This window comes from Clarias gariepinus, chromosome 27 (genome assembly GCF_024256425.1).
Source record: "Clarias gariepinus isolate MV-2021 ecotype Netherlands chromosome 27, CGAR_prim_01v2, whole genome shotgun sequence".
Classification (NCBI taxonomy): domain Eukaryota; kingdom Metazoa; phylum Chordata; class Actinopteri; order Siluriformes; family Clariidae; genus Clarias; species Clarias gariepinus.
Window position 1 is genome coordinate 1,083,559 of NC_071126.1, and position 27,232 is coordinate 1,110,790.

A 27,232-nucleotide genomic window follows, 5' to 3' on the forward strand; every position below is an offset into this window, starting at 1 on the left:
AGCGCTGGTGTATTTATACTGGTAGCTCGTGGTACATTACAGCTTTAATCACACACCGTGGTGTTTATCAGGTGTTTTTATTTAAATAAGCGCTCGCACTGAGTGACGCCGGTGCTTTGATGTCGTTGCGATGAATGCGCGCCACCGCCACGCGCACTCCTCCACACGTACAGGCTGTGCGCGTGAGTCACGCCGAGCAGAGAATACCGTGGCCTGCATGCGTTAAAACAGAACCGGAGGAGACACCGGCCGCGGAGACGCCTGTACAGGTAGAATACCGTATCTCTCATTTCTTATTTATAACGATAGCACACAATCCGGTTAAAACGGGACCGGGGAGATAAAGATGGCTCGTGCCCTCCTGCTTCGAAGCGTTAAGTGTTATCTCTCGGATGATCTCTCATGCATCTTGTTTATCCTCTTCATGTGTTTGTTAAAAGCTGCTTTTTCTCACAAGGAGGAAAATGACGCAGAATGATATACACATTGCATTTTACTCTAATGCATGAGAGAGAGAGAGAGAGAGAGAGAGAGAGAGAGTCAAATAATAAACCGTTTAAAATGCGACAATTCAGTTAATGTTTCTTTGTAAAAGAATTGTTAAGCGCTAGAACGCATGTACTGCACTGCGCGTAATAGGGAGTGTAGGAAAATAATAATACACTTTTGTGAGACCTTATTTGCAATAACACACATATATATATAAAATATGGGGGGGGGGGGGGGTGTCTGGGGCCTATCCCAGGAGACTTAGGGAACAAGGCGGGGTACACCCTGGAGTAGGTGCCAATCCATCACAAGGCACAAACATACAGACACTCACATGCGCATGTACACACTATAGACGATTTGGGAACGCCGTTTAGCCTAACCTGCATGTGTCTTTGGAATGTGTGAGGAGACTGGAGTACCCGGAGGAAACCCACCAGGCATGGGGAGAACATGCAAACTCCATGCACACAGAGGCGGGAATCGAACCCGGACCCTGGAGGTTCGAGGCGACAGTGTTAATATAAGCTCCCGCACCACCTTTATTCGACTCACCCTCGTAAATATTAATTGTGAATGATAAAAGTGATATTTAAGACTCCAAAATTGGCCATTACACTTACAGTACATGTGCTTACATGTGTTAAACGTCCCATTTCAGTTTTATTCTGCCTTTGCTCTTATGATAATCTCCACTCTTCTGGGAGCACTACTGAGATAAGACACTGATGATGGGATGTTGAGGAGGCTCTAGTTCCAGTTCATCCCAAATTCTGTAGTGCAGTTGTGTTTAGTCAGGGCTTTGTGATTGAGGACGCTCTAGTTTTTTCACACCATGTGTTCTTGGAGCGAGTTCCCGAGAAAGGAAATTATAATGCTAAAGCATACAGAGGCATTCTATAGAACTGTGTGCTTTCAACTGCTTATGGGTGTGATGGTCAAATGTCCAGTTACTTTTGGCCATACGATAATAATTAAAACTATCATATTGATCAGTGCTACTAAAAATCCAATAACTAACTACAAATAAACCATACATTAAAGACCATACATTAAAGTGATAAGCTGTTTATGGTTTTCTTTGTTTTGTAAATGTTAGTAATTTCTTTGGGGGAATTCTCACAGCATGAAATCAGTTTATTATAAAATAAATGTTCTTGTACAGTGAAGGCATTCACAGATTCAGTTTTTTTTTATCAATCTTTGATTTCCTTTAATCTTTGATTTCCTCTAATATCCATTCTTGATTTTTTTCAATGACATGTAATACCCTAGATGCTCCATATCGTGATACTCACGTCACCGTGCTTCACTGTGGGTGTGCTGTTCCTGGGATCATACACACACAAATACTTTCTCTTCAAAATTCATAATGAATGAATTCCAAAAAATAATTATGGCAAAGACTTCTAATATATATTTTTTTTCTTACCATAATCCAAGAATATCGAACAGCTCTAATTTGTTCTAACCCTAACCCTAAAAAAACATAACAATTATGTAGTATAATAAATAGGATTTAAACACATTGTGGCCTACCAGTTAGTTTTTTTATTTCACAGATATATGCACTCAATGTTATAAATCTATTAAAAAAGGTGTCTACATACTTGTTTTCTTCTTACTGTTTATGTACAATATGTTTACCAAAAATATTAAAGGATATTTTTAACAGGCCTTTTTTTTCCCTTCATTGTCAGTCTGTTTTCTGTTCTGAGGAATGTCTGTGAGATAAAGCAGCACCTTGGGCCAAAAGCATCCTCCACTACAATCACTATCCATCTGTCTTTCCATTATTTAATTGTATCTTTAGAGTGTAATACTGTTCTGGTATTTAGTCTGTAAACTTGTAAATCTAAAGCATTTTGTCTATTAAGTGAATAATTTGTCTTAGGCTTTGCTTGAAATTATAGTTGACTCTTTTTTTTGCAGATATGGTGACGCAGTAAAAGAAAAAAAAAAAGACAATGCAAGTCCAGTCAAAGATGGACTGACACCAGCTCTGGGATATTTCGGTTCTCCCCAGTCAGTGATACAACCCTATCTGGTGTAATACGCAGTCACACACCGAGCCTCCGTCGAAACGCAGCCTGGAGTGACATCATTTTTTTCCTGCTATGTGTTTGGCTGGGTTTAGGACAATGGATCTTGTTTGGGTTGTGCTTTCCATGCTAACAACATGCACAGCTATCAACATGCGGTCAGCAGGCAGCCACAGCACGTTCACATGTGAGCCCATCATGCTGCGGATGTGCCAGGGGCTCCCCTACAACACCACGTTCATGCCCAACCTGCTTAACCACTACGATCAGCAGACTGCAGCGCTCGCCATGGAGGTACAGACACATGTTGTCTCTTATTTACCTTTCATTACAATCTGTCTGCTTTTTAAATACATTATTAAATGTGATATAAATTAAAATACAATCAGGTTTTACTCTTGCTGTTGAGAAATGAAATGTTTCTCATGCTTGTTACAGAAAGGAAATGAATATAAAGTATTTCAATTCCTTTAAAATCTAAATGGCTGTGAATTCATTGAAAATAAAACAAATTTAAAAGCTATTTAGTTGAAAAGTATCACACCCCTGCGTGTGAAATGACCTTTTGCAGCAGTTACAGATGTGAGTTATCTCAGATTTGTGTCTGACTTTAAATTTTGGCGTCTAAATTTTCAAACAAATCAAACTGAATTCTGGTTTGTGGTGATGGTAAACAGTAGACAGTAGACCAGGTTCTCCTTAACAGTTGCTTAGATTTGGTTTCATCCATGTTTTCTTTGATGGCAATGATCATTCCAGTTCATCCAGCTGAAACCCCCAGAACATGAATCCATCCTCATTAAAGCTGTGTTACATGGGTATTGGGCTGTTATTGGTTTCTGACAAATATTTCAACCTGTTGGCTCAAGTTTAGTCTGATTATAAAACATGTGGCTTGTGTCGCTTCGTTATAATGGATTTTATAATATTCCTGAGAAGTTTAAAAGCTTTGCTGGTTAAACTTTTCCCAACATTCTTCTAAAGTCTAAAATATTTACTGAGGAAGCTTACAACTGGACACAAGTGAATTTATATTTAAAAAATATATATTCTAATCGTAATTGACATCATTTATTTTCAGTTTGCAGATTTGTTTCAATTTGTATATAATTTTAAGGATATTTTAATAGTTGCTTAAAAATTAAGAATGAAAAAATAAATTCTCATCATCTTGTCTCAGTGTCTGTTCCACTTACAGTAATTCAGTGTACAGGGTCTTGGGGGGCCTGGAGCCCTTTCCAGGAGACTTGAGGCAGGGTAGACCCTGGTCAGGGTGCCAATCCATCGCGGGGCACACACACATACACATGTACATCAATCGACCCTGGACCCTGAAGGTGCAAGGTGACAGTGCTAACCACTAAGGCACCGTGCCTCCAAAAGAAAATTCTAAAATACATCAATTTGATGTTGCATTGCAGCAAGAAATAGATAAACACTAGGGGGTGAATACTTTCTAAAGACACTGTATGTACCTAATTTTAGCAGTTGACTGAGTTAATAAAAAAAAATCTTATTAAGACTATTAAAACATCTCTTAATGTATGTTCTTACTTTAGTCTTTATTGTAATTACAATAATTTTTACATTTTCTTTTACAAAAGAGAGAGAGAGATGAGATCAGAATTTTTGCTTTGGGGAAAATGGTGCACGGCTGTAGCATAAACTCTGAGTAACCTCATTTGTGAAATAATCGTTGCCTAAGGGCTGTCGGGGATGAACAGGAGCAGGATTAATGTTGTCATGGACTCAGTGCTGATTTAATGGCCCAGTTCAGTTTTTGCTTTTTTTTTTTAACCTGCAAAGAGACATTAAAACCTGACCACTGTTACCACCACCTTATTATTGCACTGCATTGTTACCTTAAGGGTATTCTGTACACAAAAGGGAGATACACTTCTGTGTATCGACTGTGTTCTTGTTTTGTTTACTCGTCATGCCATACCTGTCTTATCATCTTCTGACGATAGCAACATCATTAATAAACATTTATTCATATTTTACACCTTGACTATTCAGTAGCATTTACCCCTGAGCCAGCGGCTTACCCATCATTCCCCCTTCCATACCACTGTCTTTTGTTCTTTTTCCACTGTATGTTCCTCTTCTCTCCCTCCTTTCTCTCTTTCTCGTCATCCCTCCCCCACGTAAAGAAGCTCGGTTGCTTTGGAAACGAGTCCCAATTGTCTTGCAACAAAAGAACAGGGCTCTTTTCTCCCTTTAGGAGGTGGTTCCCCTTCACCACCACGCCCTTTGACCCCACTCCATAAAGACCTCTTACCAAATGCGGGCCCTTGTCTGGATCGCTGGTTGCCATGACACAGGGGTGGATATGCACAGATCTGAGCAGACGTGATGACAGAGAGAATACTGAGTTTGATTTATATAAACACAACAAAAGCAATATTATATTTTTTAAGGCTATATGAAATTTGAACTGCGTACACTGAGTGGGATTAAAAGAGTCACAAAGTCTTTTCCTGACATTTTCGTGAATATTTCTAATATTTTATTGTAACCTTTAAAAACAAAGTCTAGAGTCATGATACAGAGAGAATACATTAAAGGTTCTTTTTAATACTAATACTCAAACAGCCAATACACATACCTATCCAATTTGTATGAATACTTAGCTTAGAATAAAATAATTAAAAGCAAAATGCTTATGTTAAACAGCCAAAACCACCATTTTAAAATAAATCAGAAACAAAAAATTGTTGCAATAAAAATGCTTGAAATTTTTTGCATTGCAATTTGATCTGGCCATTGTGATGTTTTTCCTGCGTTCAGTAAGATAAGATCATATAGTACAATGGAAGACAAAAGTGACGTTGTGTTTTTTTTTTAAATAATGGCCGTGATACTAAGAATGATATGTTATTTTATGCACCGCATTTGCACTACAAAAATCTATATTAATTACCAAGATATTTATTCTTCATAAATGTCTTAACCCGGCTGGGAACAGAGTAAAAAGACATGTGCAGTACTGTGGTGTCACTTGCTCAATCCATGCCTGCTTAGTTGAAATCATGTACAGAAATTTGGCACAGAAGTTGAGTAAATGAATCCCATCTTGTTACTGAACATGACTGTAGAGTATTTGCATTACCAAGTGGAGGGAAAAAGAAAAACCATCGCTCTTGATTTTAAATGAATACAGCGGAGGGAGGATTTTAGCATATTTTAGCGAATTTTTTTTCTGCCGCTCAAATGGCAACCCACAAGCTAGTTAGAAGTACTGCGTTCTGATTAGAAAGTACAGTGAAACCTCAGATTGCGAGTAACGCAGTTTGCTAGTGCTCCGCAAGACGAGCAAAGATTTTTAATAAATTTTGACTTGAAAAACGAACAAGTCTTGGTTTACGAGTACTGAATATCATGTATCACGCATACACTTCTTGATTTGATGTCGAGCGTCACGTGATCACAACTGAGCCAATGTTTTTTTTTTGTTTTTTTTTAATGCAGGTTACAGTTTTTCTCATTTGCTAAGACACGCTAAGTGAAACTGGGATTCGCTTGATCTTCATCATCACATTCTTAGCACAGGAGAAGTCTTCTCTTTCAAATGCCTTAACACTTTTTCATTTGTTACACACATTTTTTACACCCTTTGTCAAAACAGTTACCACAGATCTCATTGAAAGATCCCAAACTCCATTGGATTCACTGTGTTGAACAAAAGGAAAACAACTATTAACAGCTGATAGAAAGTACTTGCATAATTATAAATATCCAATGCATCTGTGTGAAACTTGTTTGCACAACTCTTCAATCAGCAATCAATCCTCATCCCTCTACAAAAGATGCCACCTCTGTATTGCTATTTGCAAGCATGGATCAAAGAGGCCATAGGCACGAAAGGAGAGTAAGAGGCCATGGCAGAGGGGCCCGAGGAAGAGGAGTTCGTATGCGTGGTGGAGGAGCTGCAGCAGCAAGAGGACAAAATCGAGCTCAAGTTCCAAATGAAATTCGGGCAACAATTATTGACCATGTCATCAATCATGGCTTGTCCTTTAGAGAGGCTGGACAAAGGGTCCAGCCCATTCTGGGTTGGAGCACTGTGGCATCTATTGTAAGGCTTTTTCGGAATGAGAACAGGTAATTCACAGTGTTACTGTAATGCATACCACTGTGTAGTTCAGCTTTACTGCAACCTGTAAATTTAAAATTTGCTTTTTTTCTTAGAGAACAATGGAGTTTGAAGCAGAAGGGACACATCACAAATTCATTTTTGTGGATGAAGCCGGCTTCAACCTCTGTAAAGTGAGGAGACGCGGGAGGAACATCATCGGGCAGAGGGCCACTGTCACAGTGCCAGGTCAGAGGGGTGCCAATATCACCATGTGTGCTGCCATTTCCAATGATGGGGTCCTTTGCCAGATACCAACTATTGGCCCATACAATACAGAACACCTCATCACATTTCTTGATGCATTGAAAGAAATACTGATTCCACCCGAAGAGAGAGGGCTGTTGAGGCCTGGCATGACTTTGTATGTCATAATTTGGGACAATGTGGCTTTCCACCACTCTCGCCTTGTGAACGAATGGTTTGCAGCACAGCCTCGTATTATGATGCAATTCCTGCCTGCATACTCGCCTTTTCTGAACCCAATCGAGGAGTTCTTCTCTGCTTGGAGGTGGAAGGTGTATGATCACCGGCCATATGAGCAGATGCCCCTCCTGGAGGCAATGAATGCTGGTTGCCTGGCAATAGGTGCAGAGGACTGCCAGGGATGGATACGCCATGCAAGAAGGTATTTCCCTCGGTGAATTGCAAGGGAAAACATTCAATGCGATGTTGATGAGAACCTGTGGCATAATCGGCAAGAACGAATGGACTAAATGTGAAAAATAATTTATATATATATTTTCTTCTTTTTTCTTTTTTTTAAAGGTATTTCCACCCATAAGTTTTCTTTGGTAGTTTTTTTTTTCAGTATCCATTTGAGTTTGTAAAGTATTATATTGCATATTGATGGCTGAATTTTGTTATCCATCGTGTAATGATTGATTCAAAGAATAAATTAATTTGACTACAAGTTTTGGTGTTTGATGGAAATATTTGCTGATGTTGCATGTTTTTAATGTTTTGTGAGTGTTAGAGCATTTTGCTAACAAAATGAGTCATTTTGACCATTGACCTTAAGTTTTATCCTGTGTGTTAACTGTTTTGAAAATGTGATGTCAGAGTGGGCAAATGTGTTTAAGCAATCGAGAAAAACTGTAATTTGTTTTATTTTTTATTTAATATTTTGTATTAATTATTTTTATGTATTTAGTTTTTTTGTGCTGTGAAATGAATAATTTAAGTTTCCATTATTTCTTATGGGAAAATTAAATTTGTTTTACAAGAATTATGCTCGCAATACAAGGTTCCACTGTAGTTTCCTGCGAAGTAGACTGCACAGAAAGCAGAAATTACTTAAAAATGTAATAAATAAATTTGTGAGGCTGAAAAATAATGGTTTTGAAAAATACAACCACAATGAATTATAGTGGCAAAAATTTTAAGCATTATAAATTCTATGAGAAATTTCAGATATTTTTTTAATCAGATCAAATTGCAATGCAGAAAAATAAAAAAATGTGTTAAGTTTATGTAATCCCTTTTTTTTTAAAAGTAAAATAAAACGTGCTATTTTGCTATGAGTCCATTTGGATACTCCAGCTGCCTGAGAAACCTGTTTTAAACTTTTTAACATGTCTGTTTCCTTGTAAAAAATAATTCTGGAATTAAAATTAGGCAACAAGTTTGCATTGTTTTTTAAGAACTGTCCTAATTTTCAACTGTTCTGGAATTACTTATGACACATAATGCACATAATGTACTTTTTTTCCTTTTATTTTCCTATGGCTGGTTTTATATAGAGCAATATTTTATTAGGGCTCAATCACTATGACATCAACAGTATGACAACATGACTATGACATCATAGCCATCGCTCTGATAATGCAGTTTTAATAGTGCTGACGTCAGAAATGTGCTATGGCCCTCTTGATCTTTGAAAGATTATTAGGGTCCAAGCACTATGTAATCAGCACAATGTTAAAATGACTGTCCTCTCAAAGGGGGGGTGCAACCAACCTATAGATCTGGAAGACGTGGATCTCAGTGCGTGGACAATGGCAGGACAAGTTTGACAGAGCAATAGGTGATGATGCAGGTGATGGTAAATGGAGAGTTTCTTGGAAGTGGTCTTGGTACTTGGAGGCGACTAAACAATGGCGGTTAGCCATACGTTGGAGGGTACTGAACCTAGTGTTGGAATTAGTTATGAGCATGTTGCCATGTCATTCTGCATCGGCAGACAAAGGCTTGAGCTCAGGGGACCTTGGCTTCTTCCTCCTGGGTGGGGAACAGTGGTGGTTGGTAGCAAGACAACACTGGAAGGGGGACATTTCAGTAGAGGAAGTGGGGAGCAAGCTACGGGCATACTCACTCCAGGGGAGAAAATGGCTTCAAGAAGAATCATGTCGAAATGCCATGCACCTCAGTGACTTTTCAAGTTCCTGATAAATCCGCTCTGTTAGGCCGTTGCTTTGAGGGTGGAACCCAGACAAGAGGCTAGATGTGGCACCGATAAGATCACAGAAGGCGTTCCAGAATTGTGCTGACAACTGGGGGCTTCTGTCTGAGAGAATATTCATAGAATGTCCATGAAGTTGGAAGACATGGGTAATTAGGAGTTAAGTGAGTTTGGGTAATGGAATAAGGTGTGCGGACTTTGAGAACTCGTCAACCACAGTTAAAATACTAGTGGTGGTGTCGGAGGGTGGTAATCCGGTAATGAAGTCAATGGACATGTAAAACCAGGGGCAGTAGGGAATGGGGATGGGTTTGATTTGTGGTCTTACTTCTGGAGCACACATTACAGAATGCCACAAATTTCCCAACATCATCCTCAATGGTGGGCCACCAGAAGCATTGTTGTGTCAGAAACAGGGTACGGGTTGGTGTAGGGGTTACGAAGCTTTAATCACGGAAGCTACAGAACAATTGGATGAGGAAAGTGACGGGTTCGGTGTGGTTGCCAGAGAGGCATAGTGTAACAGGGGCAGTGCAATGAGTGATCGGTGCAAGTTTGCTGCCATCAAGCACCTGAACGTTGAATGATTGGCTGACTGGTACGAAGGGAATCTCCAGCTGGGAGGCGGTGGCTGAGAAGATTAAGTTCTGGTCGGCTCCAGAGTCCACTAGGGCGTACATGAGTATGGTGTACGTGGGTTAGTGTACCCCACTTAGTGCCCTTACTCTACTGTGACACTTTGCTTTTGATGATGCTTTTATCAGAATAGCGTCATTTGCTACCTTCATGCCTTCAGTGTTTCACTTCATGTTCATCTTTTTTAGCAACCGGCTGGCCAGCTAACTGTAACCTAAAGTAAATGCTTGTTTATAAAGAACAACTTATTTAAAGGTTAGACGTGAGCATTGTTCACAACTGAGTGAGCAGTCATGTTGATTTGATGTCACTTTCTGACCATCCTGAGCTCTTAAGTAAGAAGCTTTATTTTAAGTGGGGTGGGGCTGGGCGATTAGTTCAATAAAAAAAATACAAGTATTGGTTTTGACCTACATTATGTCACCATGTCTGCCTATTTGTTCTCAAGTCCAACAAAATAGCCTGAGATGCTAACACAATTGGCACAATTATACACAGTATAAAACTAAGATGTTCCATGATCTTGTTAGAATCATGCTGATGGTTGAACGATTCATGTGGATTCACCTAGGGATGCACGCTGCATGCAAATGACAATGTATGCCAGGCTTGTGATAAAACCTGCTTGATTGAACATGTACAAACCTCATGTTCACATTTTTAAAAATTTGCAACTCGAATGTTCATATGTTAGGGGACTTACTTTACAGTATATATCCTCTGATCATAAGTTTCTGTCCATAGCCGTGATTTGCATAATGGATTACTGGAACCTATAACAAATAAACCCTGGCAAGAACAATACAGACTGTTAGAACACACGAACATACACACTGGGAATCTAGTATGAGTAAAGTGCAGACAGACAACCCATAGACTATTTAACCTTAAATGCTTATGATTGTGTTGTGCCATTAAAGCTACTGATGCCTTAATAAATCCATCTTCCCTGCTAGCCCTTCCACCCCATGGTGAACCTAGAGTGCTCGGCTGACATGCGTCCATTCCTTTGTGCGCTCTACGCACCTGTGTGTACGGAGTATGGCCGTGTAACCCTGCCGTGTCGCCATCTGTGCCAGCGGGCCAAGAGAGAATGCTACAAGCTCATGGACATCTTTGGATTAAGCTGGCCTGAAGAGATGGCCTGTAACCGGTAAATTATGAATTAGACGGCCATGTATATATACTGTACATGTATGTATTTATGTATGTATTGACAAATTAATATTCGACTAGTCAGTTGTTTAATCAATTTTCTTCCCTTTTCTTTAATACTTTGTTAGAGAGATGACAAAATAATGAAGCATCATATATTCCTAATCATTTCTCAGGTTTCCTGAATGTGACGAGCCGTACCCACGGGCTGAGGACCTCCTTTCAAATACCGACTCCACTGAGGAATCTCCTGGATCAGTACAACGTGACTACGGCTTCTGGTGCCCGCGTGAGCTGAAGGTCGACCCCGAGCTGGGCTACAGATTCTTAGGTGTTCCTGACTGCTCGCCCCCATGCCCAAATATGTACTTCAGTAGGGACGAGCTTGTCTTTGCTCGCTACTTCATCGCTGTGGTGTCCACCATTTGTTTGTCGGCCACGCTTTTCACTTTTCTAACCTTTCTCATTGACATGGGTCGTTTTCGGTACCCAGAGCGGCCCATCGTGTTCTACTCCGTTTGCTACATGATGGTATCGTTGGTCTTCTTCCTGGGCTTCCTATTGGAGGAGCGTGTGGCCTGCAATAAGGCTTCCCCAGGACATTTCCGTGCTGCTACTGTCACACAGGGCTCACATAACAAGGCATGTACACTGCTCTTTATGACGTTGTACTTCTTTACTATGGCGGGCAGTGTGTGGTGGGTTGTGCTGACTGTCACATGGTTCCTAGCTGCTGTACCAAAGTGGGGCAGTGAAGCGATTGAAAAGAAAGCGCTGCTCTTTCATGCAGTAGCCTGGGGACTGCCTGGCACGCTGACCGTCACGCTCATGGCACTGAACAGGGTGGAAGGTGATGGCGTGAGTGGTGTTTGCTTCGTGGGTCTTTACGATCTCACCGCTTTGCGCTGGTTTCTCCTGGCTCCACTAGCTCTGGCAGTGACTGCTGGAGTCGTGCTTCTACTGGCCGGCATCGTAGCACTGAATCGTGTCCGCATGGAGATCCCACTGGACAAGGAGAACCAAGACAAGCTGGTAAAGTTCATGATCCGCATAGGTGTGTTCTCTGTGCTGTACCTGGTGCCGCTGCTGACAGTGATTGGCTGCTTCATGTATGAGCATAGCTATAGACCAGTGTGGGAGATAACCTGGGTGCAGGAGCAGTGCAGGAACTACCACATCCCCTGCCCATTCAAGGTATGTTACACAAAGTGTATATGAAAAAATAAGGTAAATATAATTCAAATTGTAAAAAAAAAAAATAATAATAAAATACATATTTAAGTCATGTGGTATATTTGGTTAGAAAGAAGTGAAGTCTGGTAATAAACCTCCCATAATGCATCACTGTGCCTCAAGCAAACACTTACTTGCATTAGCTCTAAATTAAATACATTTACACACATTATGATTTTCCTCATATTTCCTTCAGAATATTCCTTGCTGGAAATAAGTTCAAAGGTTTCAAATTAATTACAATAAAAGATTAAAGAGGGTATAGTGTAGATTTTAAAGGATAATATAAATTTGGTGCAGTAGATGATCACACGAGCAGCTGTATGTGTGTACAGTGGATCATCTACAAAACAGCACTACACTACACCCTATGTATATGTGTGTGTGTGTGTGCAGTTTTATAAAAACATTATAATTAAAAAAATATTGTACAAAATCTGAGTATTGGCTTGTTGTCTGTCCAGATGGAGCAGATGAGCAGACCAAATGTTGCCCTCTTCCTCATGAAGTACTTGATGATGCTGGTGGTGGGCATCCCCTCTGTCTTTTGGGTGGGCAGTAAGAAGACTTGCTTCGAGTGGGCCAGCTTCTTTCATGGCCATCACCGAAAAGAGTGAGTCTCCTGAAGACAAGAGCTGTCGCTATAAGAGCAGTGTATAGTCTGTCTGTCTGTGTCTTGTGTCTCTTCAGCTGATGAAATCCATAAGGTGTGAGATGTATTAGATGTGGCTGAAATACATTTCTCCGGCCACTCTGGCTCATTGTGTAGATTAATTAGAACTACAGTTAAACCATGGAATGCAAACATATCAAAGCCAAATAATATTCATATAAAAGTGTTTTAATACAAAATATAAAGTAAAAATAAAACAAATTAACTTGCATTTACCTTTGAAAAGAGTCGTGGGTGGTGTGAGGGAGAGCAGAACAGAATCACTGCCCTCTGCTAAAATCTTTTTCTTTTTTTGTGACTTTTTGTGTGACAGGTAATCTCTCAAATGACACTTGCTTTTGCTTCCTTTTGAGGATTTTGTGGAAATGTGGCATTGCATTGTTGTTAACCAGATTCATCACCTGCACTGCTACAGCCTTTTGAACCTTTTACAACCTGCTTGTAGTGCAGGACATTGCTCATTTATCAAGTTCAAATTTATTCAACATTTTTGCTCATCTTGTGAAACACTCGTAGACCAAGCTACTTACAGTCCAAGGTTTTAGTGTACTCGCTTCATTTTTGTCTTCCCCTCCTTTTTCATTCCCTCACTTTCCCTCGATGTTCTTTCTCTGTCTCTTGTCCATCTCCTTGCCACACAAGCAGTGTGGTGCATGACAGTAGACAGGTGCTTCAGGAGCCTGACTTTACGCAGCTGCTGCTGCGTGAGCCCGGGGTTCCGGTGGTACGCCAGTCCCGTGGCACCTCCACCCAAGGCACCTCCACCCATGCCTCCTCTACCCATCTGGCCATGCTCGATGAGGCCCACAGCGATAGCAGCCGTCCAAGCAGCATGCACAGCAAAGCCAGCGGTTTCCACAGCAGCCGCTGCCAATCACATGATGACAGGTGAGGGAGCATGAGCTGGTTACACAAGCGTGACTGTGTTTTTCAGTATACATTAATGTTTAACAGTATTTGGTTTATCTCTGGAAAGCCTAGTTTTGTAGTTTCTAATGAATGAAGGTGTAAAATCGATTTTTACAGACTTTAAACACAGTTGGATGATCAGACGCAGTAAAACATTTGAATCGCGCAAACAGTTTAAAGAAGGCCACACATGAGTGAATGACGATCCCAGCTGAGGCCAACGGTAGTCGTTCCAGCGAGTGGAACGCCTGATCCTTAAAAGTCGATGGATAAATTGTCCCCAACTTGCAGAATACACGCATCTGTCTGTGGGACGTGTACATACACTCATTCCACTTTTCCATGTTAGGGATCTGTTTTTCTAAGTGCCGAATTTGTTCAGTTGCAGAATTAAATTATTCACTTCTCCATTCCAAAATCACCAAAGTCAAAGACATCCCAATCAGACGCCTCGTTTAGCTGAATCAGGTTTTCTACTGCATATTATAGCTGGAAGTAAATTCCTTAGCATTTATGATCATTCGTGATTTCAGGATGTATTGAAGCTCAGCACTGCAGGAACAGCTTACCCGCTCTGCTCTGTGTCCCTTTCCTCACGCAGGTACGCAGCCTATAGTCTCCGTTCTTCAGAGGAGCCTCGTTTCCCACATGTCACTGCAGCCTGCCTCCACGAACAGCTTCAGCAAAGCAGCAGCATGGTCCGATCGGAAAGCCAATCACGACACGGCGGATCACAGCACTTAGACAGCCAGTCACGGCACACCAGCACCCGCGACCTCAGCAGCGCTCAGACCGAATCCCGCCCTGTTAACGGCATCCACTCTGTTAAAGAGGAAGTGGGAGCCGTTCCTTGAAATGTACTAATAACTGAAGGACATGATGAAGAGGTTTTTGCTGCACATGGATGTGAGACTCCATCAAACAGAACAGAAGCTCCGATACAAAGTGCAGAAAGTTTAGGACAGAACTCAGCAGGGTAAACACCAAGGGCTTTTCCTATATGATCTTTTTAATACTGTGTCGAAGCACTAGCTGCTTTATTTTCAAGCTTAGACTTTTGTGTACATTTGTGTGTTTTCTAAAAATCTTTTATAGAGAAAAACAGGGTCATGTTCTTCCACTGTTCCTCTACTGCACTTCCTGTAGACTTTCTTTAATTAGACATTGGCATGTTCACGACGTCTTCCTCCTCTTTTACACGATTTCTCACACAACCAAGTCCTACAGAAGAGGGTGATGGCTGAATGTTTTATTGATAATAGTGCTAAACATTTGACATGTAAAGAGCAGTATTACAGCATAATCAAACAGACCCAAAACATAATCGCTTGCTGCAAATGTAGAACCATTGATGTGGAATCATTTTGAATAAATTGATGAGTAAACTCTTGTCTTGGCTAAGTCTTCTCATGTAGAGTCTCTAAGTTGAAGTAGATGTCAGTGAAATTCGACCCGTTTGTTCAGGTCCAATGTTATTTCTTGGTCAAATAACTAAAATCCCCCGTGTCATATCATCTTCCTTTTATAGAAATGCACTATTTCAGTCTATAGATATTGATCTTGCGAAACCAGTTGTATAGAGCATGGAGCTCTCATCAGGAAAAGTCCCCTAAACATTCAAAAAATCGACAAAACAGAACTCAAATCCGTAACAGAACCAGAAAATAAATACACATAGCATGCAAAACTGTACAAATTATTACAAAACAAGTAAAAAAAAAAAGCGAAGAGAGCTAATGTGGACTATTGCAGAAAGGCCATTGTAATTGTGCAATAGCTGCCTTCTGCCTTTCTTTACATGCGGATATGAGCTACAGCTGGAACAATGCAGCAAATTCAAAGTTGTGAGCTGAGCGGGGACTGAGATCCGCACTAGAGACGGGCGCCAATTATCTAGTAACACAGTAAACTGTGCTCACGTTCGAATTGCACTGAAACAGGAGTCAGAAATGGTTGCACATGATCTCATCAGATCCCACAGCTCCCAAAGCCAGCGGGCAACTTGACCATGTTCTTTAGACCACTTCAGTGATTTTACGATTCAAGATTCAAAGAACTTTATTAATCCCAGGGAAATTAAATAGAAGGTAACGATGGTATAATATAATTGGATTTTTGACAAGGAGGCAGTTCTAATGAAACAACTGGAAAAGTTGTGCAGCTAACCTCTATAATCAAATGAAACCTGCCACAATATAAGCAGGAAACATGATCAAAAAACACAAACACTCATAAAACAACTTCAACGTTTTCTTGCATTTATCTTTGTGCAGCTGGGAATGTTAAGGTGTAAGTGGAAATCTGTCCTAATGAATAAATCATATGAACAATTTACCCCTGGTTCGGGACGATACGTGTTATATCCTCTTATAATGGAGATCGGAGGGAAAAACACAGATGCTTAAACTCTACGCATGGAAAATAAACAATGTAAAAAAAAATTCACAAGACATAAAATAATGTTTTATGAATTATAAAATCAAATTAAATAATGCAGGCAAAATGTATTTCTCTCTATAAAATGTCATTGTTTTACATTATGCGCAGCCTATGTACATTATTGTGATGGTACCGTATGTGGAAGGCTTCGATTAACCAGAACTCACCCAATTAAATGCTTATTGTCCAAAATCATATCACATTCGTTATACTGTGTGATTAGTGCCTTATTTCTGGCAGCACAGTGCGCTTGTGAAATTCCACAGTAGGGGTGCAGGTCGTGACCCCAGTGACATGACATCGGGGTAGAAAGTGGGCATCGTGTATAGGATGTGGTCTGAGAGTAGGGCAGGTTGGAAGTGTCTATGTCAGCTAGTAGCGCATCAGAATGGCAGTTTCATCATAGATGCGGTGGTTGGTGGGGTCCACAGCTGATCTTCAACAGTGAACATTGGATTAAGAAATAAGTAGTGCACCCCAAATCCCAGTTTCTATACGAACATCAGTACAGTCAAGTTCCAATGTAGTGTGTGTGCGAACTCACTTTGAGCCAGACTGAAAGGAACCAATGACCACACACACACACACACACACACACACACACAGACTTGTTGATAGCCACACGTCCTCCCCAACCCCCAATGAAAATCTGGATAAATCAGAGAGAGGATCCAGAGGTGCTCGAGGTTTATTTCTTTGGATCCTTCATCATGTGTCCCAGCCTACACGGTCCGTGCTCTCCAGGGACAGAGACTTGGTCTTGTGTGGTGACGCAGGACTGGGCGGGCTGCTGAACGTCGAGCTGTTCGAGGCAGTGGAGTGACGCGGTGAGTCTGAGTCCTGCAAGTCCAGCAAGATAAAGCCAAATGTTAACCAGGAAGAGTTGGTGTCCGGTATACTGCTCTCAGTTTTCACTTTGGTGAGACGATAAATCTTTTTTCCACCTTTGGTCTCTTTCATTTATACCTAATGCCTCACACTTTTCAAACCTATTTCCATATTTACTTTATTCCGTAAAGCTACAATTGTTACCATTGTTAACATCTCTTTATAAATAAAACTGAATTGAATATTAGCTTTGCACTGACATTACATTACTGCGACCCACAGTGTGTGTAAGCTTCAGACAAACAACTTAAAACTTCTTCTAGAAATCTATCTACAATATCCAGGTGTTTGTCTGTCACAGACAGATGTGAGGTGGAGTGAGTTACATTATTTAAGTCACCTTTTTAGGGGAAAAAAAACTTATAGGAGTAGTTTTACTGCATCATACTTTTTACTTTTACATAAGTAGAGATGTGAAGAAGAACGGCTACACGTACTACAGTACATTCACCTACACTCGACTTTCCTAACCATGTATTCTACACATTAGATATTCGTTAGATATGTGAGATTAGTCTTGTTCCTTAATTTACTGTTTTCTAAAGAGATTTATTTTTATTCATTTATTTTATTTTATTTTATTTATTTCATTTATTTTATTATTTAGAAATGTCAGAAATTGTCCTTTATTTTATCATTTTGTCTGGCTGTTTACATAATCAAAAATAATAATAAATCAGACATTATGATGAAACAGTTACCCAGTACCTGAGTATCTTTTCACCAAATACTTTTCCTCTTATTTAAGTAATATTTTGCATGACTGCTTTGTTCCTACTTGAGTAATATTATTTAGAAGTACAGCTACTCTTACTTGAATACAATTTTTGTCTCCTCTACCCACCTCTGGTCACAGATCATTAGAATTACATTTTACCTTGAAATATATTCAGGAAAATAATTGAAAATTCATAGTTTTGCATTAAAACATGAGTCAATTTAACATCTCACACTTTTACATTTAAACAATGTGCATTTGAATCCACTCAATCCTGTTAAGTGAGAAATACTGAGAAATATTTGAAATATTCCACGCTAGTCACATTATCAACATTAGTTTAGTTTAAAATGTTGAAAAAAAAATCTTAAAATAGATAGTTTATGTATTTCCTTGTTATAGAACGTAAAGGCATCTCAATCACCCCTTACAGGATGTTAAGCATTAATGATTGATGCTTATTAAGTACCGTACCCCACGCGGCCCAAGAGAAGCAGAGACGCACCTTATAATCGGTGGACTATAAACAGTACAGCTGATACAGATGTGTAGAAGATGCATATTTAAAACCTCAATCTGCACATGCATGAATATTTGAGGCCTGCATTCATATTTTCCCAAAGGATCAGTTTATATCCTTTAAAATCACAGCCCACGAGTGGAATAAATGAATATATGGAGAGCATCGAGTAGCTCAGCGCTTTCTTGACACACAACAAGTTTTTTTTTTTTTTTCAACATCAAAATGTGGCATAACACCAACCTAAGACTGGTGTGTAAAATTCGGCAGTGAGTATTTTGTCAATCTGTAATACTTTAAATATTGTATTGTATTGTATTGATTCTGTGTTACTTACATTCATTTTCTAGTACATTTCAATTGGTTTTGTCTTTGATGTTGAAAATGTCAGAAAGCTCAGTGACATTAAGAGTTCACTTCATTGCCAGTATTCTGTGTAACAGCTGGGCGTCATGCATACGGTGCATGGATTGTTTTGGGGAATGAGGCACTTCGCAACAGCTGATGGGGTGTTTGGCAGAAACCAGTAGTTTTACTGCTCAGGTTAATCACCAGTCATTTCTGGCACTGGCAAAAGTGTCCATCCTCAAACACAGCGTTTTGAAAGTCCACATAAAATGTGTAGGGAGGTGAAGCAGCTATGAATGCTCAAATGCATGCAGAGTTCTGAACGTGTTTAAACAGACACAGGGACGTGATCGAAAGCACTAAATGCTGAATTGGGATGGATCTAGAGCATGTGTGTAAAACAACACAAAAGGATAAATGTTTTTGTTCTAGCAGAGGAAGTGCTTTCAATGCCAAGCGCATCAACTTTACCTTCATCTTACTAAGTAGGGTCCGTAACGCCCGTTTCAGATCGGGCGTCTTTTCCGAGGGTGAGACAGCCTGCCACTGGGAAGGAAAGGCACACTGAGAGCCCGAAAGTGGCTTCCACACCAGGGACACAGGGACACAACATGCTATAGTATGGGTATGTGTGGTGGGATAGTAGGAGCTAAAACCCCAGTGGACAGTGCTTGAAAGAGATGAGGAATATAAGACAGACTTGTTATGGTTCAAGTGAAACTCAAGCTATATGACTGTACTGAATGATGATTGTCTGAGGACAAACACTGTACAACAACCTGCTGTGAGAGGACACTAAGAGCTATCCATAAGGACAGTTTAGATCTTTTCAGGTATTGGATGAAAAAAAATCATGCAGTCGGGTTTATATACTGGAACAAATCTTCTTTTTACATTTGACCTCTGTACACTCCCACACTCAATTTGAAATGAAAACAGATGTGTGTGAAGTTTCAGCTTTAATTCAACGGGTTTGACAAAAGTATGGCATTAACCCTTTAGGTAATAGTCATTTTCATACACACGCACACACTTTCGGTGGCTCATAACTACCAACACAAGGATTACCTTTAATACTTGGATGATCTTTAATACTTTGAAATCAGTGACTACGTAAGGGTGGGACCCCATGGATGTGGCCAAATATTGAGTTTCTCGCTCGAGATGCTCTGCCAGGCCTTTACTGCAGCTGCCCTCAGCTACTGTTTGCCTGTGCGACTTTTTACTTTCAGTCTTGTCTTCAGTAAGCACACGGCATGACAAGCATGAACAGAATCTTCTGTTGGTTTGAAATCATGTGACTGATGTGCCAGTGAAGGATACCCCATACTGTATGTTTTGGGTCATTATCCATCTGCAATATGAAGCTGTGTCCTATCAGTTTTGCCCTGAATCTGAGTATAGCATATAGAAAGTATAGAAATCATTCTGCTACTTTTATCAGATCATAAATAAACACCAGCTACCTGGTTCCACTGGCAGTCATACACACTTATGCCATAACACTGCTTCCAATATGTGTGACAGATGATGTGGCGCTTTGGATCATGAGCTGGAAAGGAAACACTTTTCTCTTCTCATCATTCTGGTACAATTTAATTTTGGTTTCATCAGAGCAAAGAATCTAAAAGTCTAATCTGGCCTTTGTGTTCTTGTATGTTGTCTGTGGTTTGCACCTACGTCTGTATTGACTTCATAAAGCCTGTAGCCTTGACTGTTGACTTTAACAATGACAGACGTCCCTTCTCAAGAGCTCGCAAGTGAATGCCTTCCTTTTAAGAATATTCTAAACTGTTGGATTGGCCACTTACAAATGATTTTTCTATCTCTCAGATGGGTTTATTTTAGGGGTTTTTTCAGCCTAATCATGGCCTTCTTCACTTGCACAGCTACCAAATGCAAATGCAACACTAAGAACCACCTTAAGACATTTTTTTCTAAATACTTAGTAATAGAGTAACAAGAGCCTTTAAACCATTTGTTCTATTATTTATGAGCCACCAAGATGTGTGTGTTCGTAATTTCTAAATGGTTAATGCCACACTTTTGTTAAAACCCTTGAATTAAAGCTGAAAGTATTGATTCACTTAAATGTTGAGTGTTTTATTTCAGATTGAAGTAGTGGTGTACAGAGTCCAAATAAAGAAAAAAAACGTTGATCCAATATTTATAAACCTGGCTATATTCTACATATAAGTGTATAGGTGTGTTAAAAGAGGTTCTGCTACTGACAGATGTGAATGATTGAGAGGATGATGGAGTGATTGTTTCTTGTGGAATTTTTTTGCTAACCACCTTTAATGAAACTCATGAGCTTTAATTTTCATAGGCATGTTACTTACCTCCCGGTCAAACTGAGAAAGTGGTGCATCTCCTGCATCTATGCCTCCTCCTGATGACAGAGAGCTCTCAGACGGCGATGTCATTGTTTGCCGCTTGGAGCTGTAGCTACTGCTCGAGAGCTCTCTTCTCAGGGCGCTGCCGTTCTGAGATGAAGAGCCTGAGAGATGGAGAGAGCAAACGAAATAAAAAATGTTAAAACCAATGACATTTTACAAGCTCCAAGTGTTCACTGCTGTTTTAAAACATGAACATGACATGCATGACATATTCTGAAAGCTCTTCTGTATTTGATTTGGTGACGTGCTACATTCTTGAGCATATGCAAGAAATATACAGTGATTTTAAATACAACCATCTAGTTTGGTTTAAATAAAAATAGAAAAAAATAAGCTTTAGCGGAACATCTCAACTTATCTAATAACTACATATTGCATAATCTGAGATTAATATGAATCTTTTATAGTATGCAGATATGAAAGCATGCATCAGTTACCTGACTATATACAATTATATACAGAGATTGGACAATAAAACTGAAACACCTGGTTTTAGACCACAATAATTTATTAATATGGTGTAGGGCCTCCTTCTGCAGCCAATACAGCATCAATTCGCCTTGGGAATGAGAGATAGAAGTCCTGCAAAGTGGCCAGGTCACTACGTGATGCTGGTGGAGTAAACGTTTCCTGACCTGCTCCTCCAAAACACCCCAATAGTATTTAGATCTGATGACTGTGCAGACCATTAAAGATGTTCAACTTCACTTTCATGTTCATCAAACCGACGCTGTCCCCAGTCTTGATGTGTGTATTGGTGCATTATCATGCTGATACACGGCACCATCTTCAGGAAACAATGTTTAAACTATTGGGTGCACATGGTCCTCCAGAATAGTTTGCTAAGCCTTGGCAGTGACACGCCCATCTGGCACAAGTATTGGGCCTGGGGAATGCCATGACTTTGCAGCCCAAACCATCACTGATCCACGGCCATGCTTCACTATGGGCATGCAATAGTCTGGATGGTACGCTGCTTTGGGACTTCTCCACACCGTAACTCTCCCGGATGTGGGAAAGACAGTGAAGGTGGACTCAAAAGAGAACAATACATGTTTTACATTGTTTACAGCCCAAGATTTTCACTGCTGGCACCATTGAAACTGATGTTTGGCATTGGCACGAGTGACCGAAGGATTGGCTATAGCAGCCCGGCCATGTACATTGACTCTGTGAAGGTCACGATAAATGGTTTTAGTGGAAACAGGAGATTTTAGGTGCACATTTAATTCTGCATTAAGTTGAGCAGCTTTGGTTTTAAGTTTTTTGGATACAATCTGGGGTAGCACCCGGACATCCCTTTCAGACAGCTTCCTCTTGCGTCCACAGTTACTCCTGTTGGATGTGGTTCGTCCTTCTTGATGGTATGCTGACATTAACTGTGCTATTACTCTGCTAATTAAACCTTCATACTCTGCTCTTACTGGTGGAATGTGCAATCAATGAAGATTGTCCACCAGGCTGGTAAAATTTAGCCATGAAACCCCCAACACTAAATTGGCCTGTGTTTCAGTTTCATTGTCCAACCCATTGTCTAATGCAAGTTTGCACTGTATTCATTAATGTAAAACAAAAACAAAATAATAATAAACAATAAAGTTATAATAACAACTAACACCACATAATAATTAACTAATTATAATTAGCATAATTGATGTATAAGGGAAGCTTAAAGGAATAGCACTGTGTCCCCAGGGGTGGTTTTGGCGCATGGATGGAGAAACTTACGTATACCCAGACCGCTGCTGGCGCTCATGGAGCGTCCGGGTTCACCACGATTCTTTGCTAAGGATGGGATACTGACTGAGCCACTGAAACCAGACCGGCTTTCCTGAGCACGCATGTTCTACCGGAGACAAAACAAACAGACAAGAAAGTAAGAGCAAGACAAGTCATTAGATTCATGTGTCTAATGTACAAATACAGGAAATTATATAATCGTCTAAAAATAAGATCACATATTGATCAATTGTTGAACTACCCTACAATATTTAGCCAAAATTTTTACTAGTCTAAAAGTCACCGTTCATTCATCATCTTCATTACACACACACACACACACATACACACACACACACACACACACACCAGAGCAAATGGCTTCTAATAGTAAAAACAGTGCTTCTTACCACGGGTAGATCTTTAAGAATCTGCATTCCATCTCCTGGTCCCATGTGAGCCACATGGTTGAAGTTGGTGGGATTGGAGATCAGCTTGCTTCTTTTTTCAGGGTCCCTCAGCATTTCTCTAAAAACATACAATAGTAAAGTACAGCACACAAAAAGGTTAATACTGATGGTGAGTAATTCATGAATGTGATATCCCTCTGTGCATTCAGATCTTCAGCTGACTTGATTTCATTCCTACGTAACGTTGCTGAGCCTAGACCTGAGCACCTGCAGCAACCCCAGATCATAACACTAACTACTGAGGTTGGTACAGTAGACACCATGCATGATGGGTGCATACTGTATCTTTCCCTTCTTACCCTGACACGCCCATTCCTCTGGACTCATTAGATCACATGACCTTTTTACATTGCCTGCAACAACCAGGATCCTGTTAGTTCTCAACACATAATGTGTGTGTGTGTGTGTGTGTGTGTGTGTTGGAGGTCTCACTTTCATGATTAAACATACTGCTTTGTCCAGTATTTATGAAGCGATCTTTGATCATTCTCATTCATGATTTTATTCTGACCGAATTCCTTGTATGTAGTTGATGTTTCACCACCAGACAGGTTTGAATATGTTGGACGATTCTTAACTCCATTCCCATCATTTTAATGTCTTTCTCCCAATGCAGTCTGATAACGTGACCCCGCTGGAATGTTAACTTTTTGGGCCAGACAGTGTACAGTATATAAGGATTATGTAAGACATTTGTAATTATTTTGGTGGTGAGATTGTAGACCTTTATAATATACTGTAGTGTAGAATATAATTTACTATAATCATGATTAATATTAAAACTGAAATGAGAACTGTTATAATGTAAAAGTGTTCATAAAAGTTTAAGCACACAGAAAGCTGATCTGCTCTACAATACACCCAGAGAGAAATAAAATGCTTCTGTAAGTGTGTGTGTGTGTGTGTGTGTGTGTGTGTCTTCATTTACCTCCTTTGTTGTAGTCTTTCCTCCTCAGGTATGCGGAATGAGAAGCGTCTCTTATTGTTCATACTGCGCACCATCTGCTTGCGGCTGTTATCTGACACCTCTGGCACCACCAGCTCGTCCCCCTCTAACACAAACACACAGGAACACATGCACACACGGAGATTAGAGCTCAGGAACACGCCTCGAACCCAACTAAGGTGAACTGAGGATGGCTTGTTACCTGCTGCCTTGTTTTTGAAGTAGACGAGCCTCACTGTTTCTGAGCCGAGGAGATTCAGAGAGCCATCGGGGTTTAGCGGCCGTATCTGTGCACGTTATATATACAATTAAACAGACAACGGACCCAATAAGGTACATAGCAACATTATAAACATACTATATACGCTTTCTTTATTTTTTAATTTTTTAAATGGATGATTCTTTTTGAAGTATTCATTATGAGGAAACAAATTTGACCTTTTTTAGAGGAATAGTCTGAATCCATTCCAAGGTGTTGATGTCAAACACGTCCACCGCATTCTCGCTGTACATTAAGAGGTAGGGGGCGCTGTAGCCTAGAGCGACATAATACACATTCTACATACTATCTTCATACACCACTTCCATGATGAGAATTCTGCAGATAGTCCAGACAGGATCATCGATTCCAGTATCACATATATGACTACTTGAGATTTCCTTATCTTGTGATGCCCTAAAATAGACACTCCAAATGTCTTAAGGCAAGTCTAATCTACTCACAGCAGGAGGTAGGGACAGCAGGCCACATCAGCTCCATCTGGCGTGAGCGTCGGCCATGGAGGTCCACACAGACCCCCACGCAACTGAAGCACAGCAGCAGCTCCTTGCTGGAGATTTCCACGGCGCACAATGCGTCCATGCCCTGCTGTGTTATAAAGGCCAGCGTGTGATCGTCCAGATGCAGGAGGCTAACGGGAGGCGCGTCAGAGTGCAGGCTATAGCGCATGAAGCCGCCCTGAAAGCCCACCATGAGATATTCACTCAGAAACGCCATCCATTGCACCACACCCGGCACCTGGCACAATGAAGAGATCTTTTAAATAAATGCAGTTGTGATGTCATGTGAGATAAATAATAAGCTTTATAACTAATACTGATAGGAGTGCTAACCAAAAACATCCAGGGTACGATACAAATCCTTACTCATTATAGTTCGGTAAACTAAGAAACAGAGACATGGTGTACAACAACGGGAAACTCAGAACAATCACATTTTTTCAGGTGCCTTTACTTTGAGGGGAGTTTAAGACAAACTGGGACTTTTGACAGAATAACAGAACACAGTTTTGAGAGTAAAAACTTATAATGCCCTGTTACACTAATGCATTTATCCCAGGGTTTCTCTGGTGCTTGGATACCATCAAAGCAGAAGGTTTTCTCAGTATGCCAGAGCCTGACTGCACAGAGCCTGCTTCACGCCTGAAACCCTGGCCTCCCAGGAACTCCTTTAACAGCCCAAATGTGAAAATGGCTTGGAGCAGGGTCAGGACTGTACGCAGGATGTGTCAATAGCTCTCAGCCGAGTTCCTTTAATGTGCAAGTGGTGTCGGTGAATGGTTGTAGGGATAATTCAGTGGTTCCCAAACTGGGGGTCGCAGAATCATTTCATGGGGTCGCGAGAGGGATTAAAAATGTATGTCTTTTTTTGTGATTATAATACACACTTTTCAGTATTACAGGTAAATGCTTTAAATGAATATTTTCTGATTTGTAAAGATATTACTGATTAAGTGTGAGTGTTTAAACTGAGTGTTTAAAAAAAATAAATTTGCGACTCATAGATATGACGTCACTGTGCAGCGACTGGCTCACTAGTTATTGCTACAGCGCACAACTGCACGTGAAAACCGCAACTGCCGAGATGGATAAATTTGTTATTCGCAAATCTAAAAATGTTGAGGAAATTGTGGACAGTTTGCCCGAGTCATCGGAACCATGTAACCAAGCATAAGAGCGTCAGACCAAAGAGGGAAACGTCGAAAATATCAGGAGGAACTCATAAAGTATGGATTCACGTGCTCTACTGTCGACAACGTAGACTTCCCTCAGTGTGTAATCTGTTCAGAAGTGCTTGCTCATGAAAGTATGAAGCCCGGCACAACACATGATTGCTCAACAAGCAGAAAAACAAGTCCACTTCCTATTGAAAGGTAAGCCAAAATGATTTTGATGTAAAGTAAACGTAGTCATAAAACAGCTTGTTATGTTTATTGCCTGTTTTTGATGGTGGGGGTCGCGAGAACTTGTCGTTCCACAATAAGCGGTCGCTGGCTTTGAGAAGCACTGGTATAACTGACATAGACAAACGCATCTCTTCCGCAAGTTAGTGACAAAATATCTGTCGATTTTCAAGGATCAGAGACTTTAAAGTTAATAACCTTTTATGAATATTGCAGTTTCATGCCAAGGCCTCAATGGACCTCTGCTCCCCATAACAACAGGTGGGCACGGGGTACCCTGCAACTCCTGTGGTTGAATCTGGAGCACTGGCCTGAGAAGCCTAGCGCTGGGACACTGATGCCCTCATGGTGGTGGTTACCTGAATCTCTCTGAGGCGCTGGTGCCGTGCCTTGCTCTTATTCAGCTCATAGCAGATGACCTGACGCTTCATGGCCACACACAGGCAGGTGTGAGCACCATGCCGAGGTTTTCCTGAAGCCAGCAGCTGACACCCTTTGGTCTCGAGCAGTTTGAAGGAATCAGAGTCGCGGCCATCCAGGCCAACCATGGGCACGAGACGCACGTGACGGTTCCTGCCTGAGATTACAGCTAGCAGCTGCTCGGAGGGCATCAACTCCACATGGTGCACTTTCTTGTTGTCGCCCACACGGACAATTTCTGTGCCATCAGTTTTGCTCATTAGATTCTCACAATCATAAACCAGAAGTTACATATTTTTTATGCAGAATCTTCGATGGTAAAGGATTTTAAAAATAGATTAACTTACCATCTTTGGTGATGTGGACCACGTAAAGACCTTCCTCGTTACCGAGAGCCACACGCTCGTGGTCTAATTAATGGAAAACCATGAAGAACAACACCATCATGGAGGCTACTTACTAAAAAGGACATGAATAAAAAACCCAATAAAAAGAGGAGCAGTGTAGTG

General features: G+C 40.5%; 2 protein-coding genes across 6 annotated transcripts in view; one reads left to right on the forward strand and one right to left on the reverse strand.

Moving 5' to 3' along the window:
* Positions 1–27: 27 nt before the first annotated feature.
* fzd3a (frizzled class receptor 3a) lies at positions 28–14,898 on the forward strand. 2 transcript variants are annotated; one of them, XM_053488699.1, is made up of 7 exons: positions 28–269; positions 2,422–2,825; positions 10,660–10,856; positions 11,035–12,052; positions 12,556–12,704; positions 13,407–13,652; positions 14,275–14,898. In XM_053488699.1, exons 2-7 carry the CDS (start codon positions 2,607–2,609, stop codon positions 14,525–14,527), a joined length of 2,082 nt encoding a protein of 693 aa, XP_053344674.1. In that variant the 5' UTR covers positions 28–269; positions 2,422–2,606; the 3' UTR covers positions 14,528–14,898. The 2 variants fall into 2 exon arrangements, with proteins under 2 accessions (XP_053344674.1, XP_053344675.1); XM_053488700.1 differs by having other exon boundaries at positions 30–269; positions 13,410–13,652.
* A 9-nt stretch (positions 14,899–14,907) lies between these two features.
* Positions 14,908–27,232, reverse strand: part of cdc42bpab (CDC42 binding protein kinase alpha (DMPK-like) b) — a 59,730-nt gene continuing 47,405 nt past the window's right edge. For 3 of the 4 annotated variants that reach the window (XM_053488695.1, XM_053488696.1, XM_053488694.1), the window contains 11 exons: positions 27,071–27,133; positions 26,663–26,961; positions 24,844–25,138; positions 24,559–24,656; positions 24,323–24,407; positions 24,103–24,226; positions 23,115–23,232; positions 22,714–22,831; positions 20,929–21,086; positions 19,058–19,132; positions 14,908–16,952 (listed from right to left, as the gene is read on the reverse strand). In XM_053488695.1, coding sequence (XP_053344670.1) covers positions 16,821–16,952; positions 19,058–19,132; positions 20,929–21,086; positions 22,714–22,831; positions 23,115–23,232; positions 24,103–24,226; positions 24,323–24,407; positions 24,559–24,656; positions 24,844–25,138; positions 26,663–26,961; positions 27,071–27,133 — 1,565 coding nt within the window. In that variant the 3' untranslated portion in view covers positions 14,908–16,820. The remainder of the gene's footprint in view (positions 16,953–19,057; positions 19,133–20,928; positions 21,087–22,713; positions 22,832–23,114; positions 23,233–24,102; positions 24,227–24,322; positions 24,408–24,558; positions 24,657–24,843; positions 25,139–26,662; positions 26,962–27,070; positions 27,134–27,232) is intronic. The other variant, XM_053488697.1, reaches the window with a different exon arrangement.

Bases quoted from the DNA above. Each gene is read 5' to 3' on its own strand.
- fzd3a (XM_053488699.1), top strand. From the start codon at position 2,607: ATGTGTTTGGCTGGGTTTAGGACAATGGATCTTGTTTGGGTTGTGCTT. The intron at 10,857-11,034 runs GTAAATTATGAA...ATCATTTCTCAG, and splicing joins GAAGAGATGGCCTGTAACCG to GTTTCCTGAATGTGACGAGC. The intron at 13,653-14,274 runs GTGAGGGAGCAT...TTCCTCACGCAG, and splicing joins TGCCAATCACATGATGACAG to GTACGCAGCCTATAGTCTCC.